Raw genomic sequence first — 14,221 nt, 5'->3', positions numbered from 1 at the left:
AGACAACCCCTTAGTTAACTCAATAGTAGAGGAGATGAGAGGGAGGGATAGAATCTTGCCCCTGCCAGGAGACTCAAACAAAAGCAAACTGATGCAACCATTCCTAGCTTGCGTGCACATTAATAACCTTTGCTTCTTTGACCACTTTCTGATGTTGCCTGGCCCCATGTGTCCCAGTTTTGATCTGTGAAATATTGGAGGGTGTGCTCTCTCAGTTTAATTAATTCTAATTATAATCCTGTCTTGATCACACTGATGTTGCTCGGTCCCATGTGTCTCGGTTTTCATCTGTGAAATATTAGAGGATATGGGACTACAGAAGTGGGATTCAAGGGCCATATGCAACTGACATTTCCCACTCCTGTCCTGGAAGATAAGTCCTAGTAGAAAGATTTCCAGGCCTTGACTCATATAATTAAAACTAAAAGGAAGTGTACTGTGCATTTCCAGTCTGGAGAAAATAGCAATGATTTCAGCAGGACTAATTCCATTGTATGTGTGTATGTTCAGGATTGCAGTGTATTTTAGTTTTACATTAATATTTGACATGCTGCTATGGGGTACAATGGGGAAGTATCACTTATATCTTGTTTTCTTTTTCTCACTGAGCATCAAACAATAATAATAATAATAATAATAATAATAATAATAATTTATATCTCACCTCTCCAATTGGATCGAGCTTAAAACATTATTCTTTGATTTAACATGTAAAATGTATACACATGTGTTGCTGATATGGCCAGTTGACTAATCAATTAAATTTGTTGTTGTTGTTGTTGTATACACATGTGCTGTATACACAGGTGGTGTCTGCATGAACCAGAATACTCTGGGAGCAGTCTGGAGTATTCTGGCTCCAAAGCTGCACCAACATCCCCCCATTATCTGGGCACTTCGGAGTGTTGGTAGGTGGCTGTTCCATCATTGTGGGTTGCTCTGTCTAAGGTTGAAATGGAGTTGTTCAGTATTAATCACAAGATTGGCCCTCTGACCTCAGAGGAGCAAGTCGTGATGGCAAAGGATGGGTGCAGACAGCCACCTGCCATCACTCTGAAGCAAATTTAAATTTGGCTTAAAGGAGGATATACTATGGATTTGAACCAGAGCCTGGGATTGGGCCCTGTTTCATTCAGACTGACTGCTGTGAGGATGGCCGGGGCGGGGGGGAGGATATGGTATATGGCCCATGCAAACATGGTCACAGACATAGGTCAGAGCCTCTGGTGGGTGGGGTAGTTCCACTGAGGGAACCATGATGGGTATGACCTCCCATCACCCTTGAACCCTATTCCACATAACATCATAAGGAACTTCAGAAGGCCTGGACGTTTTCTGAAACAAAGGGGTGGGATGGGAGAAGAAAGAAAGGTCTTTCATGTCATAGAATCATAGAGCATCCCCAACTGATGGCCATCCAGCCTCTGTTTAAAGACCTCCAAGGAAAGAGACTCCACCACACTCTGAGGGAATGTCAAACAGCTCTTACTGTCAAACAGCTCTTACTGTTTCACTGTCAAACAGCTCTTACTGTTTCACTGTCAAACAGCTCTTACTGTTTCACTGTCAAACAGCTCTTACTGTCAATAATTTTGAGTTGGAATCTCTTTTCCTGTAGCTTGCATCCATTGTTCCATGTTCTAGTCTCTGGTGCAGCAGAAACAAGCTTGATCCATCCTCAGTGTGACACACCTTCAAATACCTAAATCATATCACCCCTTAACTATTATTATTACTGTATCTCTTCTCTAGGTTAAACATACCCAGCTCCCTAAGTCTTTCCTCCTAAGGCATGGTTTCCTGACCCTTCGCCATTTTAGTTGCCCTCCTCTGGACACGCTCCAACTTGTCAACATCCTTTTTGAATTGTGGTGCCCATAACTGGACACAGTATTTCAGGTGAGGCCAGACCAAATCAGAATAGAGTGACACTATTACTTCCCTTGATCTAGGCACTATACTTTTAAAGCCTAAAATTGCATTGGCCTTTTTAGCTGCCGCATCAAACCGTTGACTCATGTTCAATTTGTGGTCTACTGTGACTCCTAGATCCCTTTCACATGTAGTTTCATTAAGCTAGGTATCCCCCATCCTATATCTATGCATTTCATTTTTCCACCATAAGTGCAGTACTGTTACATTTCTTCATGTTAAAATGCATTTTGTTAGCTTTGGCCCAGCTTTCTAATCTATTAAGGTCATCTTGAATTTTGTTCCAGTCCTTTGGGGTATTAGCCAGGTATTGGTGCTACATTGAGTCTAGGCCTTAATAATTTTAAAATTTTGATAGAAATGGAATGAAAACAAAATCAGGAAAAACTACACCGATTTATTTGGATCGTGAGTCCTTTGTGTGTATAGGATTGCCCATGTTTCTGAGCAAAGAAATGAAAGGCTATGAGAAAATGCTGTTCCTAGTTTGAAGATCTTATTTCTGATTCACTCCAAGTTCTTCTATGAAAAATAGAAACTTTCATCTGAATTCTCTTTAATGGGGTTGAACATGATTATGCTGTCATTGCACAGTGGCAGATGACTATGATAGTGCACTCAATGTACTTGCTAATTGTTTTTTCTGCTTTCAAAGTGCAGATTAAGTTGCATTTTTCACCCCGCTAATTAAGTAAAGCCTGACATCACTGTTGAGTAGCTAAATCTCCTTTTCAATTCAATGAAATGCTATATATGTTGGAACACATACACTTTGCCAAACCCTGAAAGATAAATCATGTTTTTAAGACCACAAAGGAATGCTCTGTTAACCTATTAGTCATCTCCATCAACCATGGTCATCACAGTTGGGAAAGCAATTGGTATTGCTTCTGCCTGTTCCTTCAAACATTTCACTTCTTCATCTATTATGGGTTCACAAGGGCAAGGCGTGACATTTGGAGTCCAGGGAAAACCCTTGCATAACTTCAGATCAACTCTTCACCTTATTTATTTATCCATAGCGGTGCTCAACAGAAGCCTGTGCTACTGACTCAGCGTCTGTCATAGCTTAAGTGCGTCTTTTTAATTTCTGTCACTTCTGTAGTGGAAATAGAATGCAAAAGGAAGAGCCTTGTGAAGATTAAGCCACACTGTATTTGGACAGCAATGCTTTCAAAATGACTCAAGACATTTTGCTGCCTGAGGTGAACAACAAGATGGTCTCTCCCCCCGCCACTCCATGGTTAAAAGCCAAAAGGACTTGCAGTTGAATCTTTCTTCTGTTCTGATGATAGGAGAACATTTATCCTGCACTTGAAAACAACAGGCTAGTGGAAGGACACAGGTTCTCTTCTCTGATATGTTGGCACTCAGGAGTTTATCACACGGGAGGAGTTTCTCTTAATTTCAAATGAAAAGAAAGTGGGGTCAGAACGGATTCATGTGAATTCGCTAGTTCAGCGAATTATGTGAATTCAAATTGCATTTGAACTGACTTCCCATTGCCCGAAAATAGCTTGCCATTGCCCGAAATTGCGTGTAATCACTTCTCACTCAATAACGTGAAACCCTATGATTGCGTTCAGACTGACTTCCCATTGCCTGAAATTGTGTGTTGTAGTCTATCACGCAATAACATTAAACCCCATGATTGCGTCCGGATTGCCATTGGATTATACTTCCAATTTCCCTTGTCTGATAAACTCCTCAGTGTTTTTCTTTTAAGACCAGCATCTGCTGCCTGAGGAGGCTCATTCCCTTTGCCAAAGAGATGAGCTATCTCTGTACTGAATTACTATGTTGACAGTGTGAGCTTCATAATTTGACCCAGAACATACTAGAAAAACTAAGAACATTAAGTGCTGAAAAATATCTTGAAGGTAATTTTGTCCAACTTATTCAATGCAGGATTCTTGAAATAACAGCATCCCTCAGAGATAGCCATTCAGCTTCTACTTAAATATCAGCGGATTTGAGGCCTCTCCAATCTGTCATCCTATATATTAACAGTATCAATGGAAATGAGAAAACCTAAAGATTTTCATAAGTACAAATAAATCTGGGGAGTGGAGAACTCTAGGGGAGGGTGGAAAATCCCAAACAGGAGCACAGAGCATATGATGCACATTTATTTATTTATTCAACTAGGAAAATATTGTGTATGTGAGAAGGGAGAATGTGGTCTTCTGCAATTTTGGTAAAAAATAAATAAATAACTTCTTAATTTGGAACATCCTTTTAATCAGATCAAAGGGTTTTAACCATCTGACTGATCTATTGATTAAAATGGAAGTTTTGTTGTGTGACTCTTCAAGTTATTTCCGACTTACGGCGACACTAGGGCAAAGCCTATCATGGGGGTTTTCTTGGCAAAAATTGTTCTGGGGAGGTTTGCCATTGCCATCCTCTGAGGCTGAGAGCATGCGACTTGCCCAAGGTCATCCACTGGGTTTTATGGGTGAGTTGGGAATTGAATCCTGGTCTTTGTCCAACGTTCAGACTGCAGAGCTGCATATTATTGCTCTTAACGTTATTATTATAATATAGCTTTAAAAAAACTCAGTTGGATGGACATAAAGTGGTTGGAGGTAATGACATTATCTGTAGTGCCGTCCACACTTCACCTGTTTACTCTTCTGCCTTGCCCCATCAAGCTGTTGTTCCCAGTAATCTCAGCCCTGACTCTCTTGCCCAGTTCAATAACTCCAGTCATGCTAGCTGTCTCTGAGGCTCACTTTTGGTTCATGATTCATCCTGCTTCTGCTATTTATCCAGCCAAGCAACATTACTACACCACCCTGATCCACACCTCTACCAGTTATCTCTGGAAGTCTTCTTTGAGGTACGACCAAGGCCCGGCCCTCCACCCAGCGACTTCACCTTCCATCTGAACCTTTGCTGCTGTCTGCTTCAGTGACACAATTGACGCTATTCACAATTTCTTTACTCCCACCGCTTTGCACTTTCTTAACTTCTTTTCCCTCTGTATCTCCAGTACGTCCCTCTAAGGCTACATCTGCACTGCTGAATTAAAGCAGTTTGACACTGCTTTAGCTACCATGACTGAATGCAATGAAATTCTGGGATTTGTAGTTTTGTGAGGGATAGCCTTCTCTGTCAGAGAGATCTGATACTACAACAAACTACAAATCCCAGGATTCCATAGGATGTAGCCATGACAGTTAATGCAGTGCAAAACTGTATTAATTTGGCAGTGTGGCAGCAGCTCTTATGACCTGTTCGTGACATTTGATCTCATTGGAAGCCAACCCACTTGCTAGCCCTCTTAAGCATATATATAGATTTCTTAAAATGCAGCAGCACCCAGTTATCAAAAGTCATATCACCTGCATAGCCTTTGTTTTATCTCAGGGGTAACAAGAGGCCCAAGAGCCAGCATGGTGCAAATCCCAGCGTTCTATAGGGTAAAACCATGACCATTAAATTGGAATCATATAGTTATAATTGTGTGTTGTGAAAAGTCCCCTAATGGTCAACAGGTTCTCCACCCCTAGTTTGCCCAGGAGCAAGCTGTGTTCTTTCAGCTCATAAAAGGGAATGAATGAACTTAAAATAGCAGCCAGCACTAGCCATGTGAAAGGAGATTCGTTCCCTCAAAAATCTTTTAAATAACTGGTTTTTTTTTTTGGGGGGGGGGGGAGTGTGATTTCATTCCTAAACTCTATTTTCATTTTTTTTTGTTTCCTACTGTAATTAAAAATATGTTTCAGAAGACCATTTCCCTTTACATTTGTCTTTACTTCTTGTATGTGCCTTCAAGCCATCTATCGATTTATCATGATCCCCTGAATTTCACAGGGCTTTCTTAATCAAGGAATATGTAGAGATGGTTTTGCCAGTTTCTTCCTCTGAAATATAGCCTGCAGCATCTGATATTCCTTTGCAGTCTCCCATCCAGGTACTAACCAGGGCTTACTTAGTTTCTTTGTTTTGTTTTGTTTTGTTTCTCTGTTTAAGTAAAATACAGTTGGTCACTGAATATTTTCCAGTTTTCTCTTCCTTTTCTTCCCTTATGTGTGACCACTCTCCTGGGCTGTAAGTATTCTGGCAATACAGTGGACCCTTGTTATACGCTGGGGTTTGGTTCCAAGATCCCCTGTGTATAACAAAATCCGTGTATGCTCAAGTCCCATTAAATGTAATGACATGGCAAAATGGTGTCCCTTATAAAAATGGAAAATCAAGGTAAATTTATACTTTTTTGGAATATTTTCAAACCGTGTATGCTTGAATCCATGTATAAAAAATCCATGTATAAGAAGGGCCGACTGTACTTTGTCAAAAGTTTTTTTGCTTTGGTTTCATATGTTATTAGTTTTCACTCTACACTTCGATTTGATCTCAGTTTTACTATTTGCTGCCTTCAGCCGTAGCTTTATTGGTTTTTAAAATGCATTATTTAGCAATACAAATTATTTATCAACTGCTTCCCCCCAGCCTCCAAAGCAATGCACAGTAAAATGTATCAAATGTTCAAGACATTTATAATTTCATATTGGGAGCTTTCCTCAAGTACAGTTGTTTAGCATGCAATTGATTTGTGAAACAGCAGACGATGTAGATGAAATAATGTTTATTGAATCATTTAACTAGAGAGAAGTTCCAAAAGCATCTTGTGTTTTTGTGCATTTCTTTCTCCAGAGGGAAAAGGAGAAAATGAAGTAAATCTAATGATTCCTTGAATTTGCAGAGTGAACATTTGATGTTTTATCCTTCCTTACATTTTCTCCTCCACTTCTTTTACTTTGGATGAAACTACTTTGCCATCCACTACCTCTTCGACAATTGTCTTGATCTTTCTGGTTTTGTTTGGATCTAAACATGAAAAATGAAAAATGAAGGGTCATTAAACATCAAACAAACACAGTTCAGTAGCATATCATATGTAAGTTTATATATAGGGCCCTATCACATACGGTTATAACCCTGGCTTTACTTTCCTGAATTCAGTCCTAATTTGGGAGTAAGCCATGTGTTATCTCAAAGAAATTGCTGCCAAATCACTGCCCAGGTCCATGCTGGATGCAGCCCCAGAGGCAGCTTCTGACTTCTAAAAATGGCCACCAAAGTGGTTTACAGGACCCAGGCTGCACCTGGGATGGACCCGGGTGGCAATTTGGTGGCAATTTCTTTGCAATAACACCTGGCTTCGTCCCAAATTAGGACTGAATTTGGGAAACGTAAGGTGGGATTTTAACCCCATGTGATAGGGTCCATACACAGGAAGGGTTAGTGCAAAGCAAGGGAATGTAACATATTTGGGGGCTGCTGCTGGAAATGCAACAACACTCAGTGTTTAAGGAGTTAAATGTTTCTCAGAGAAAGCAGTAGTGATAGGATTAATGAGTGTTTTGGTGAACTAAAATCTCATGTCTTATCCACCTATCCTAACCTCCTTGAGACTGATATTCTTAGGGACCACTCCACCTTTTTGCTCTTTCACTACACCAAGAGTAAAACCAATTTAGGCCTGAAACACATTGACCAAAACACATTGACCAAAAGAAGTAGCTTCTGGACGCTTTAGGGATTTGGTGGTTAGATGACACATGCCCCCCCAAAGTGGCCGGAAGCTGCTCTGGCACTACCCTTCAGTCCAAAGGACCAGATAAAAAAGAAGCTGTTTTAATCCGGCTCCTGTGGCATGTGGCTTGGGACCAGTAGTGGCCCACTTTGGGAGCAGGCCATGTGGTTGTCTCAATCTCAGTCTGATCATGGCTGGAGTGGCGAGAGGCCAGTGGAGTTCCTAGAATGTAGTTCCTGTCTCTAATGGAGTTCCTGTCATGGCACCAAAACTTGAGGGGTGGGGAGATAAACGGAACAGAATAACCATCTGACTCAAATACTGACTATTGTTGTAGGTCTTATTTGTTAAATTTTAATTTTAAAGTTTGCTTACCACGACTGGAATCCACAGACTTGGCACTAGTCACAGAAGCACTTTCAAATGAGCTACAAAGAGATTATAGAGATGTCAGGCCACATTACTTGTTTAGAGCAGAGGTGGTTGTGCAAAGAGATAATTTGTTTGTTTGTTTGTTTGTTTATTTATTTGATATCCCATTTTCCTACTGGCATGCTTAATTGTGATTTAACTTTTTTAAATTAGCATGTTTTTAGCTCAATCTTCATTTTTTTAACCTCGTTACAAGCTGCTTAACAAGGTTAAAAAAATGAAGATCAAGCTAAAAACATGCTAATTAAAACAGTTAAAATACAATTAAGCAAACTATCATATTCAAACAGCATCATTTTTTATAAATCATATTTATTGAAATTTAAACACACACACACACACACACACACACATAATATACAGTACATAAAACATTCCATTCCATTCATCAAATTATAAACATACAAACAAGACTTATCATTCTTAGCTTTGATACCTGAAGCCTGCTTAGTAAGAAAAGATACAACCGAAACAATATTCAATCATCTTGTTTAGTAGTACTGATCTCCTATTTAAACTTCATCTTAACCTGTGTCTATTACTTCCTACTCTTCTTACTCAAAACCGTCTCTCAGTATATACTTTCCACACATACTCGCACCTTCATCACTTGTTTTTATCTTCCTTCACACCCCCATCCATCCACACCTAGGCTTCATCCCTTGTCTCTTCTGGTTTAAGAAGAAGAGTTCAAAGACTTCCTTATAGGCCACTATACCCATCACTCATATATTTTCTATTAGCTTATCTTATATATCGAAAATTGACTACCTTATTTTCCTTTTCCTTCTCCTTCTTAAAATAAAAGAAAATAACAAAAGAAAAGTAATGAAATGAGCTCTATCTATTTGTTACCCTCATTTGCTTAAACCGAGCAAGCAACATTCATTTTAAAAGTATAAAATGATTTTTAGAAATGATAAAAATACAACACATCCCCACCCCATCAAAATACCTTTCTGTGCAATTGTTTCAGATTCACTGAGAAGAGATATCCCAATAAACAAGGCCCAACCATCACAAGCTCACATGTTTGCAACTCTCTTACCTAATCTCTCCATCTAGCAGGCGGCGATAAGTCTCAATCTCCATCTCCAGACGCGCCTTGATATCCAGAAGGTTCTGGTATTCTGCATTTTGTCGTTCCATGTCTGCTCGGACCTGGTAGAGCTGGGATTCCAAATTTCCGATCTGAACCTGCATTTGGGCAAGTTGGGCACAGTAGCCTGCTTCTGTTTCAGCGAGAGTGTCTTCCAGAGACTTTTTCTTTATTTTTTTAAAAAAGAGATTTGTTACTAAATATACAAACTAGAAGCAAAAAACAAAACAAAAAAACACCCAAGCAATTCCCAGAGGGGGTGACCAAGATATGAGAAGCTGCTAGTGTATGTGTGGCAGGGAAGGGTGCTTTTTCTCTCATTAAATGCTCCTTCTGTGAAATCTTATGTGGCAAAGCTTCTTACAAGTGATGCTCATTTTAGCCCTGATGCCTGGGAAGTGGCAGAATCATTTTCCTAAGTGAACGGTTTAGTATTTCTCAGGTCTCCATTGCTTTGCAATGGGCCTGTAAGCTTTTGAAAATAATCTGAATGCTGCTTTTAAATAAGTTAATAAATAGGCATTACCCAGTTCTGGCCACCCTGCTTATGACTAGAGTCTAATCTGCACTCCAGAAATTATGCAGTTTGACACCACTTTAACTGCCATGACTCTATCCTATGGAATTCTGGGATTTGTAGTTTGTTGTGATGCCAGATCTCTCTGACAGAGAAGGCTAAATGGCAGTTAAAGCGGTGTCAAACTGCATTAATTCTGCAGTGTAGTTGCAGCCTAAGAGTAGTTTAAGAGTTGGAACTAGGGCTCTGATGATTATTATCTGCACACACACAAAAACCATTTGCGAATTTTGTGTGGAATAAAGCCTGAACTACAGCGTTTTCTATAGACTAATTTTACCCACAAAAAAATAGTATGTCTGAGCAGGATTATTATTTTCTATGCAGAAAAGGCCGTTTTGTGTGCAAAAATACCACATGCCAAATTTGTGCAGAATAAAACCTGAACTGCAAATATTCTTCAAAAACTGTGCAGTTTTCAAATAATTTCTCATGGCAAGAAATTGCTCCCCTAAAGAATAAAGTCTGTGAAGAATTGCATCCCTGTACTCAGTCAACATACCAAAGCAAGTTGAGACTGCAGTTCAATTTCCAGGCTTTGTAAAGTACGTCTCAGGTCGTTGATTTCACTCTTTCCTGACTGAAGTTGTTCAGTGTTTGTAGAGATTTCTCTCTTCAGTTCCCCACTCTGAAATGACAAGTGAGGAAAAGAGTTAGGTGGGGGAAAAAATGACATTTATTCCAGAGTTCAGCACTTTCATGATGATTTTAAAAGAGTCAGGAGATTCACCTTCTCATTGAACCAGGCTTCAGCCTCTTTCCGATGTTGTTCAGCAATGGCCTCATATTGGGCTCTCATGTCATTCAGGAGCTTGGTCAAATCAACTCCTGGTGCGGCATCCATTTCCACACTGACTTGTCCAGTGGCATTACTTTGGAATCCAAGAAGTTCCTGAACAAATGAGAAGCAAGCCATTGTCAATACACTCAAATCAAAATAATATGGCATTATATCACAGAAATGTAAACCTGATTTTACTTGGGCTGCATTTGTAATGGAGAAATAATCTGGTTTGACACCACTTTAACGCTCCTGACTCAGTGCTATGGAATTCTAGGATTTATGGTTTGTTGTGGCACCACAGCTCTGTTAAAAAGCCAGTGGATGATTAGAAATACACATATATCCATCATGCCTCCCTCATTGAAAGAAATTTGGATGTCAAGAAGGCATATGAAGAATATTCTCAGATTTTCTCATCATCACACAAAAAGGTATTGCTATGTATCCAGATGCCCTGTCCAAAAAAAGTAACCCTCTTAACTTTTATTTTTAACTGTTAATTTTTTAATAATTAAGGATATATTTTCCTGAAAATGTTCCCCCTCTTTCACACAAAAGCCATTGCTTTCTGCACAAACTGCCTCTATGTTTTTGAGCAAAAGAAAACAAAATCTGGAAATGTGAACTGTGATTGGAAAATATGCAAAACCTCTCACAATCTCACCGCAGCGGAGGAAGAAAAATCGATATTATTTGCTTTTGCATTAGAGAATGAAATAAGTGAGGATTTACATCCCTAGTCTAAAGCAAACTCAAAGGACGATCACAGATTTACCGCTGGACCTTAATGTTTACCATTGCAACCTCCTTTTTGAACAAGTTCTGCTGTACACATGGAGAGAAGGGGACCAGTGAGTAGAAGTAAAATAAGTGAAATAAAACTTTGCTTACTTCCTCATGATTCTTCTTGAGGTAGGCCAGTTCCTCATTCAGATTTTCAATCTGCATCTCCAAGTCAGCTCTGGTCAAGGTCAGCTCATCTAGGACTCTGCGCAGGCCATTGATGTCGGCCTCAACACTTTGGCGAAGAGCCACTTCATTCTCATACCTAAAGAAGAAAAGAAGAACCAATGTAGAACCTCTAACCAGGCCGATATCCCTGTCTAATGAAAGCAGCTTTTCTGATGAAGAAATAATCACCAACAAAAGGACACATGGTGGAAGGGGCCGTTGTTAAATAAAACATACAGCATGGTGCTATGTATGTTTATTCAGGTGTACATCCAATTTTGTTTGTTCTCATTTATTCCATATTAAGTATCTATTATGTATCTGATCTTAAGAAACACTGCTATTGCTGATAACTACTACTGCAAAATTCAAAAGTACTTCAACATTTTAAAAAATGCTCATTTATTCTTGTGATATAAGCTACACACATTCTTCCCTCTCTTTCTATATTATTGGCTGCTTTTGTGAATATCTCCTTCTGCCTTACAGCTTCCTCTTCTTCAAATGTTTGAAATACAACTGATCTGGAATTTTGATTTGTGCTCCAAGTTCTGTTTCTAGCCCTTTCCCCTTTCTTCTTTGAGGCCTGTCATGTTTCAATGTCTATGACATTTTAAATGTGTCTGAGAGTAATCTGTCACCCAACTAACAATTCTACTCACTTCAGTCTGAAATCATCAGCTGCCAGTCTTGCATTATCAATTTGAAGAACTATCCGGGCATTTTCAATAGTTGCATTGATAATCTGAAAAATGAAGAGGATATTTCTACAGAATACAGCCCAGTCCTGATAAAAAGTCCACTAGTACTAATGTTGTCAATGTAAATTCCCTGTATCTACTATGGTGTACTGTCAAATACACTAGATTTTAAGCTAAACTGCAGATCTTAATTTTTACTTGATTCTTATATTGCACTGGTGGAAAGGCATTACACTGAATTAACCAAAGTCATACTAGTGTATGCAAGCTGGATTTTATTATTAAATGTTCAAATTGTTTTGAAGGTTTTGAAATTGAAAAAGAAAATGTCCTTTATATTGAGGCAAACAAAACTTGCTGCCTGATCCTTTGTATGTTTACTCAAAAGCTAATCAAATATTGTTTGGATTTGCTCCAGAGTGAGCGTTCACAAGATTAAAACTTATCTGGGTACATTTTCACTTGTAACCTTTATCTTCATTCCTGCCTGTTTGTAGGAGTCCAAAATGACCAAGTCAGATTGGTTCACTTTTATTTCCATTTTACTAGGACGAATTACATGAACTGTACTGTGGAACAAGTCCATGACTCAGGTTCAGACTGCTTAAATGCATATTCACTGCATATGAATTTGTGTGAGACCAGCCAGATCTGATTTCTTTTGACTAAACTGTGGTGCATTCTTGGTGGGATCTTTCCTCCTAGGTATGCAAAGAATATTCAACCTTTTTTTAAAGGTTGAAAAACATGTTCCTTGGCTGTGGGAACCTTTGATGGGTGGAAATCTGGACTGATGAAAAGCTTCACAGTTTGAGATTTATTATGCACAAAATTTGCTCATGGGATATTTTTGTGCAGAAAACAGTATTTTCTGCTCAGGAAGCAGCATTTTGCAAAGAAAATAATATTTCTGCATAGCAGTAATAAGTTTTGAACACAGAAGACTGTTTCCTGTATAGATAATGTTTTCTGTGTTTTTTAAAAAAACAACCCAAATGCAAAGTTTGCACAGAATAACTTCTGAACCGCAGTAAATCCTCAGGAATGGTGCACTTTTAAAAGACTTTCTCATAGCACGAAAAAATAGCTACAATTACTCACTGCTTCCTTAAATAAATAAATAAATAAATAAATAAATAAATAAATAACCAAGCTACAATTTCCCTATTCTCTATACAATTGTATTAAAGCATATATTGTGGCAGATTATTTCAACTCACAGTATTTGACAATATTCTCAATTATCAAACTCATTCAACTTTAGTATCAAAGCCATACTATTTTATCTGGACACCGTCAAGAGGAGATTTAGTTAGCAAAGATATAGAGCAATCTCACATATACATACCTTGTTCCTGAGATCTTCAATAACAGGATAGTATTTACTGTAATCTCGGCCAGTCCCTAAGCCAGCAGCGCTTGGGCCATTTTTCTCATACCAGTCACGGATCTTGCTTTCAAGCTCAGTGTTGGCTTCCTCTAGGGAATGCACTTTGTCCAGATAGGCAGCCAAGCGATCATTCAGGTTCTGCATGGTCTCCTTTTCAGTGCCAGCTAAAAGGGTACTTTCTCCACCACCACCACCACCACCACCACCACCTCCATAGCCCCCTCCTAAACCAGCACCTCCACCAAACCCCCCACCTAACCCTCCACCATATCCACCACTCAGACCTCCACCGTATCCACCACTCAGACCTCCACCGTATCCACCACCCAGACCTCCACCATATCCACCACCCAATCCTCCGCCATATCCGCCGCTACCAAAGTTGAGCAGAGACCCACCACCAAATCCTCCTGCAAAACTTCCTGTGCTACTAGAACTAGACAGCCTAACAGAACCTCCACCATATCCACTCCGGGAAGAGAATTGACGGGGTCCTGTCGATGCTCGGATAGAAAGCGACATGGTGTCTCAAAAGAATGGTGTTCTGAACCTTCTGTGATCAGAGGCTGAAAGAGAATAGCCTTACCATAAGTGTGGCCTTTATATATGAAACAAAGGAAGCATTTGATTATTGAAGTCCACGCCTCCTTAGGCAACATACTTTCATCATTTTGCCCCTTTAATTACTTCCTGACCAAGTGTGATGATGTGTTCAAAAACTCCCTGAAATTGTCTATTGGTGTGGAAATGCATTGCCTTCCAGGTATTTGTTCTGCTAACAGGGGTGTACTGGGTGGAGTGGAGATAAGC

At 39.4% G+C, this 14,221-nt stretch overlaps 1 protein-coding gene across 1 annotated transcript; it reads right to left on the bottom strand.

The window, feature by feature from the left end:
* Positions 1–6,535: 6,535 nt before the first annotated feature.
* LOC149309148 (keratin, type I cytoskeletal 12-like) lies at positions 6,536–13,955 on the bottom strand. Its single transcript, XM_089531179.1, has 9 exons — positions 13,654–13,955; positions 13,370–13,620; positions 11,983–12,065; positions 11,261–11,417; positions 10,316–10,477; positions 10,088–10,213; positions 8,958–9,175; positions 7,853–7,905; positions 6,536–6,768 (listed from the first exon to the last, which is right to left on the bottom strand). Exons 1-9 carry the CDS (start codon positions 13,931–13,933, stop codon positions 6,671–6,673), a joined length of 1,428 nt encoding a protein of 475 aa, XP_089387305.1. The 5' UTR covers positions 13,934–13,955; the 3' UTR covers positions 6,536–6,670.
* Between the last annotated feature and the right edge of the window lie 266 nt (positions 13,956–14,221).

This window comes from Sceloporus occidentalis, unplaced genomic scaffold, assembly GCF_023333645.1.
Source record: "Sceloporus occidentalis isolate IW3139 unplaced genomic scaffold, rSceOcc1.0.p SCAF_7, whole genome shotgun sequence".
In the NCBI taxonomy this organism is placed as follows: Eukaryota; Metazoa; Chordata; class Lepidosauria; order Squamata; family Phrynosomatidae; genus Sceloporus; species Sceloporus occidentalis.
The sequence above is the reverse complement of the archived record's forward strand: the minus strand, read 5'-3'. Positions and strand labels throughout refer to the sequence as shown.

Bases quoted from the DNA above. Each gene is read 5' to 3' on its own strand.
- LOC149309148 (XM_089531179.1), bottom strand. From the start codon at position 13,933: ATGTCGCTTTCTATCCGAGCATCGACAGGACCCCGTCAATTCTCTTCC. The intron at 11,418-11,982 runs GTGAGTAGAATT...TTTCTTCTTTAG, and splicing joins GCTGATGATTTCAGACTGAA to GTATGAGAATGAAGTGGCTC. The intron at 10,478-11,260 runs GTAAGCAAAGTT...TCATTTGTTCAG, and splicing joins TCAAGAAGAATCATGAGGAA to GAACTTCTTGGATTCCAAAG.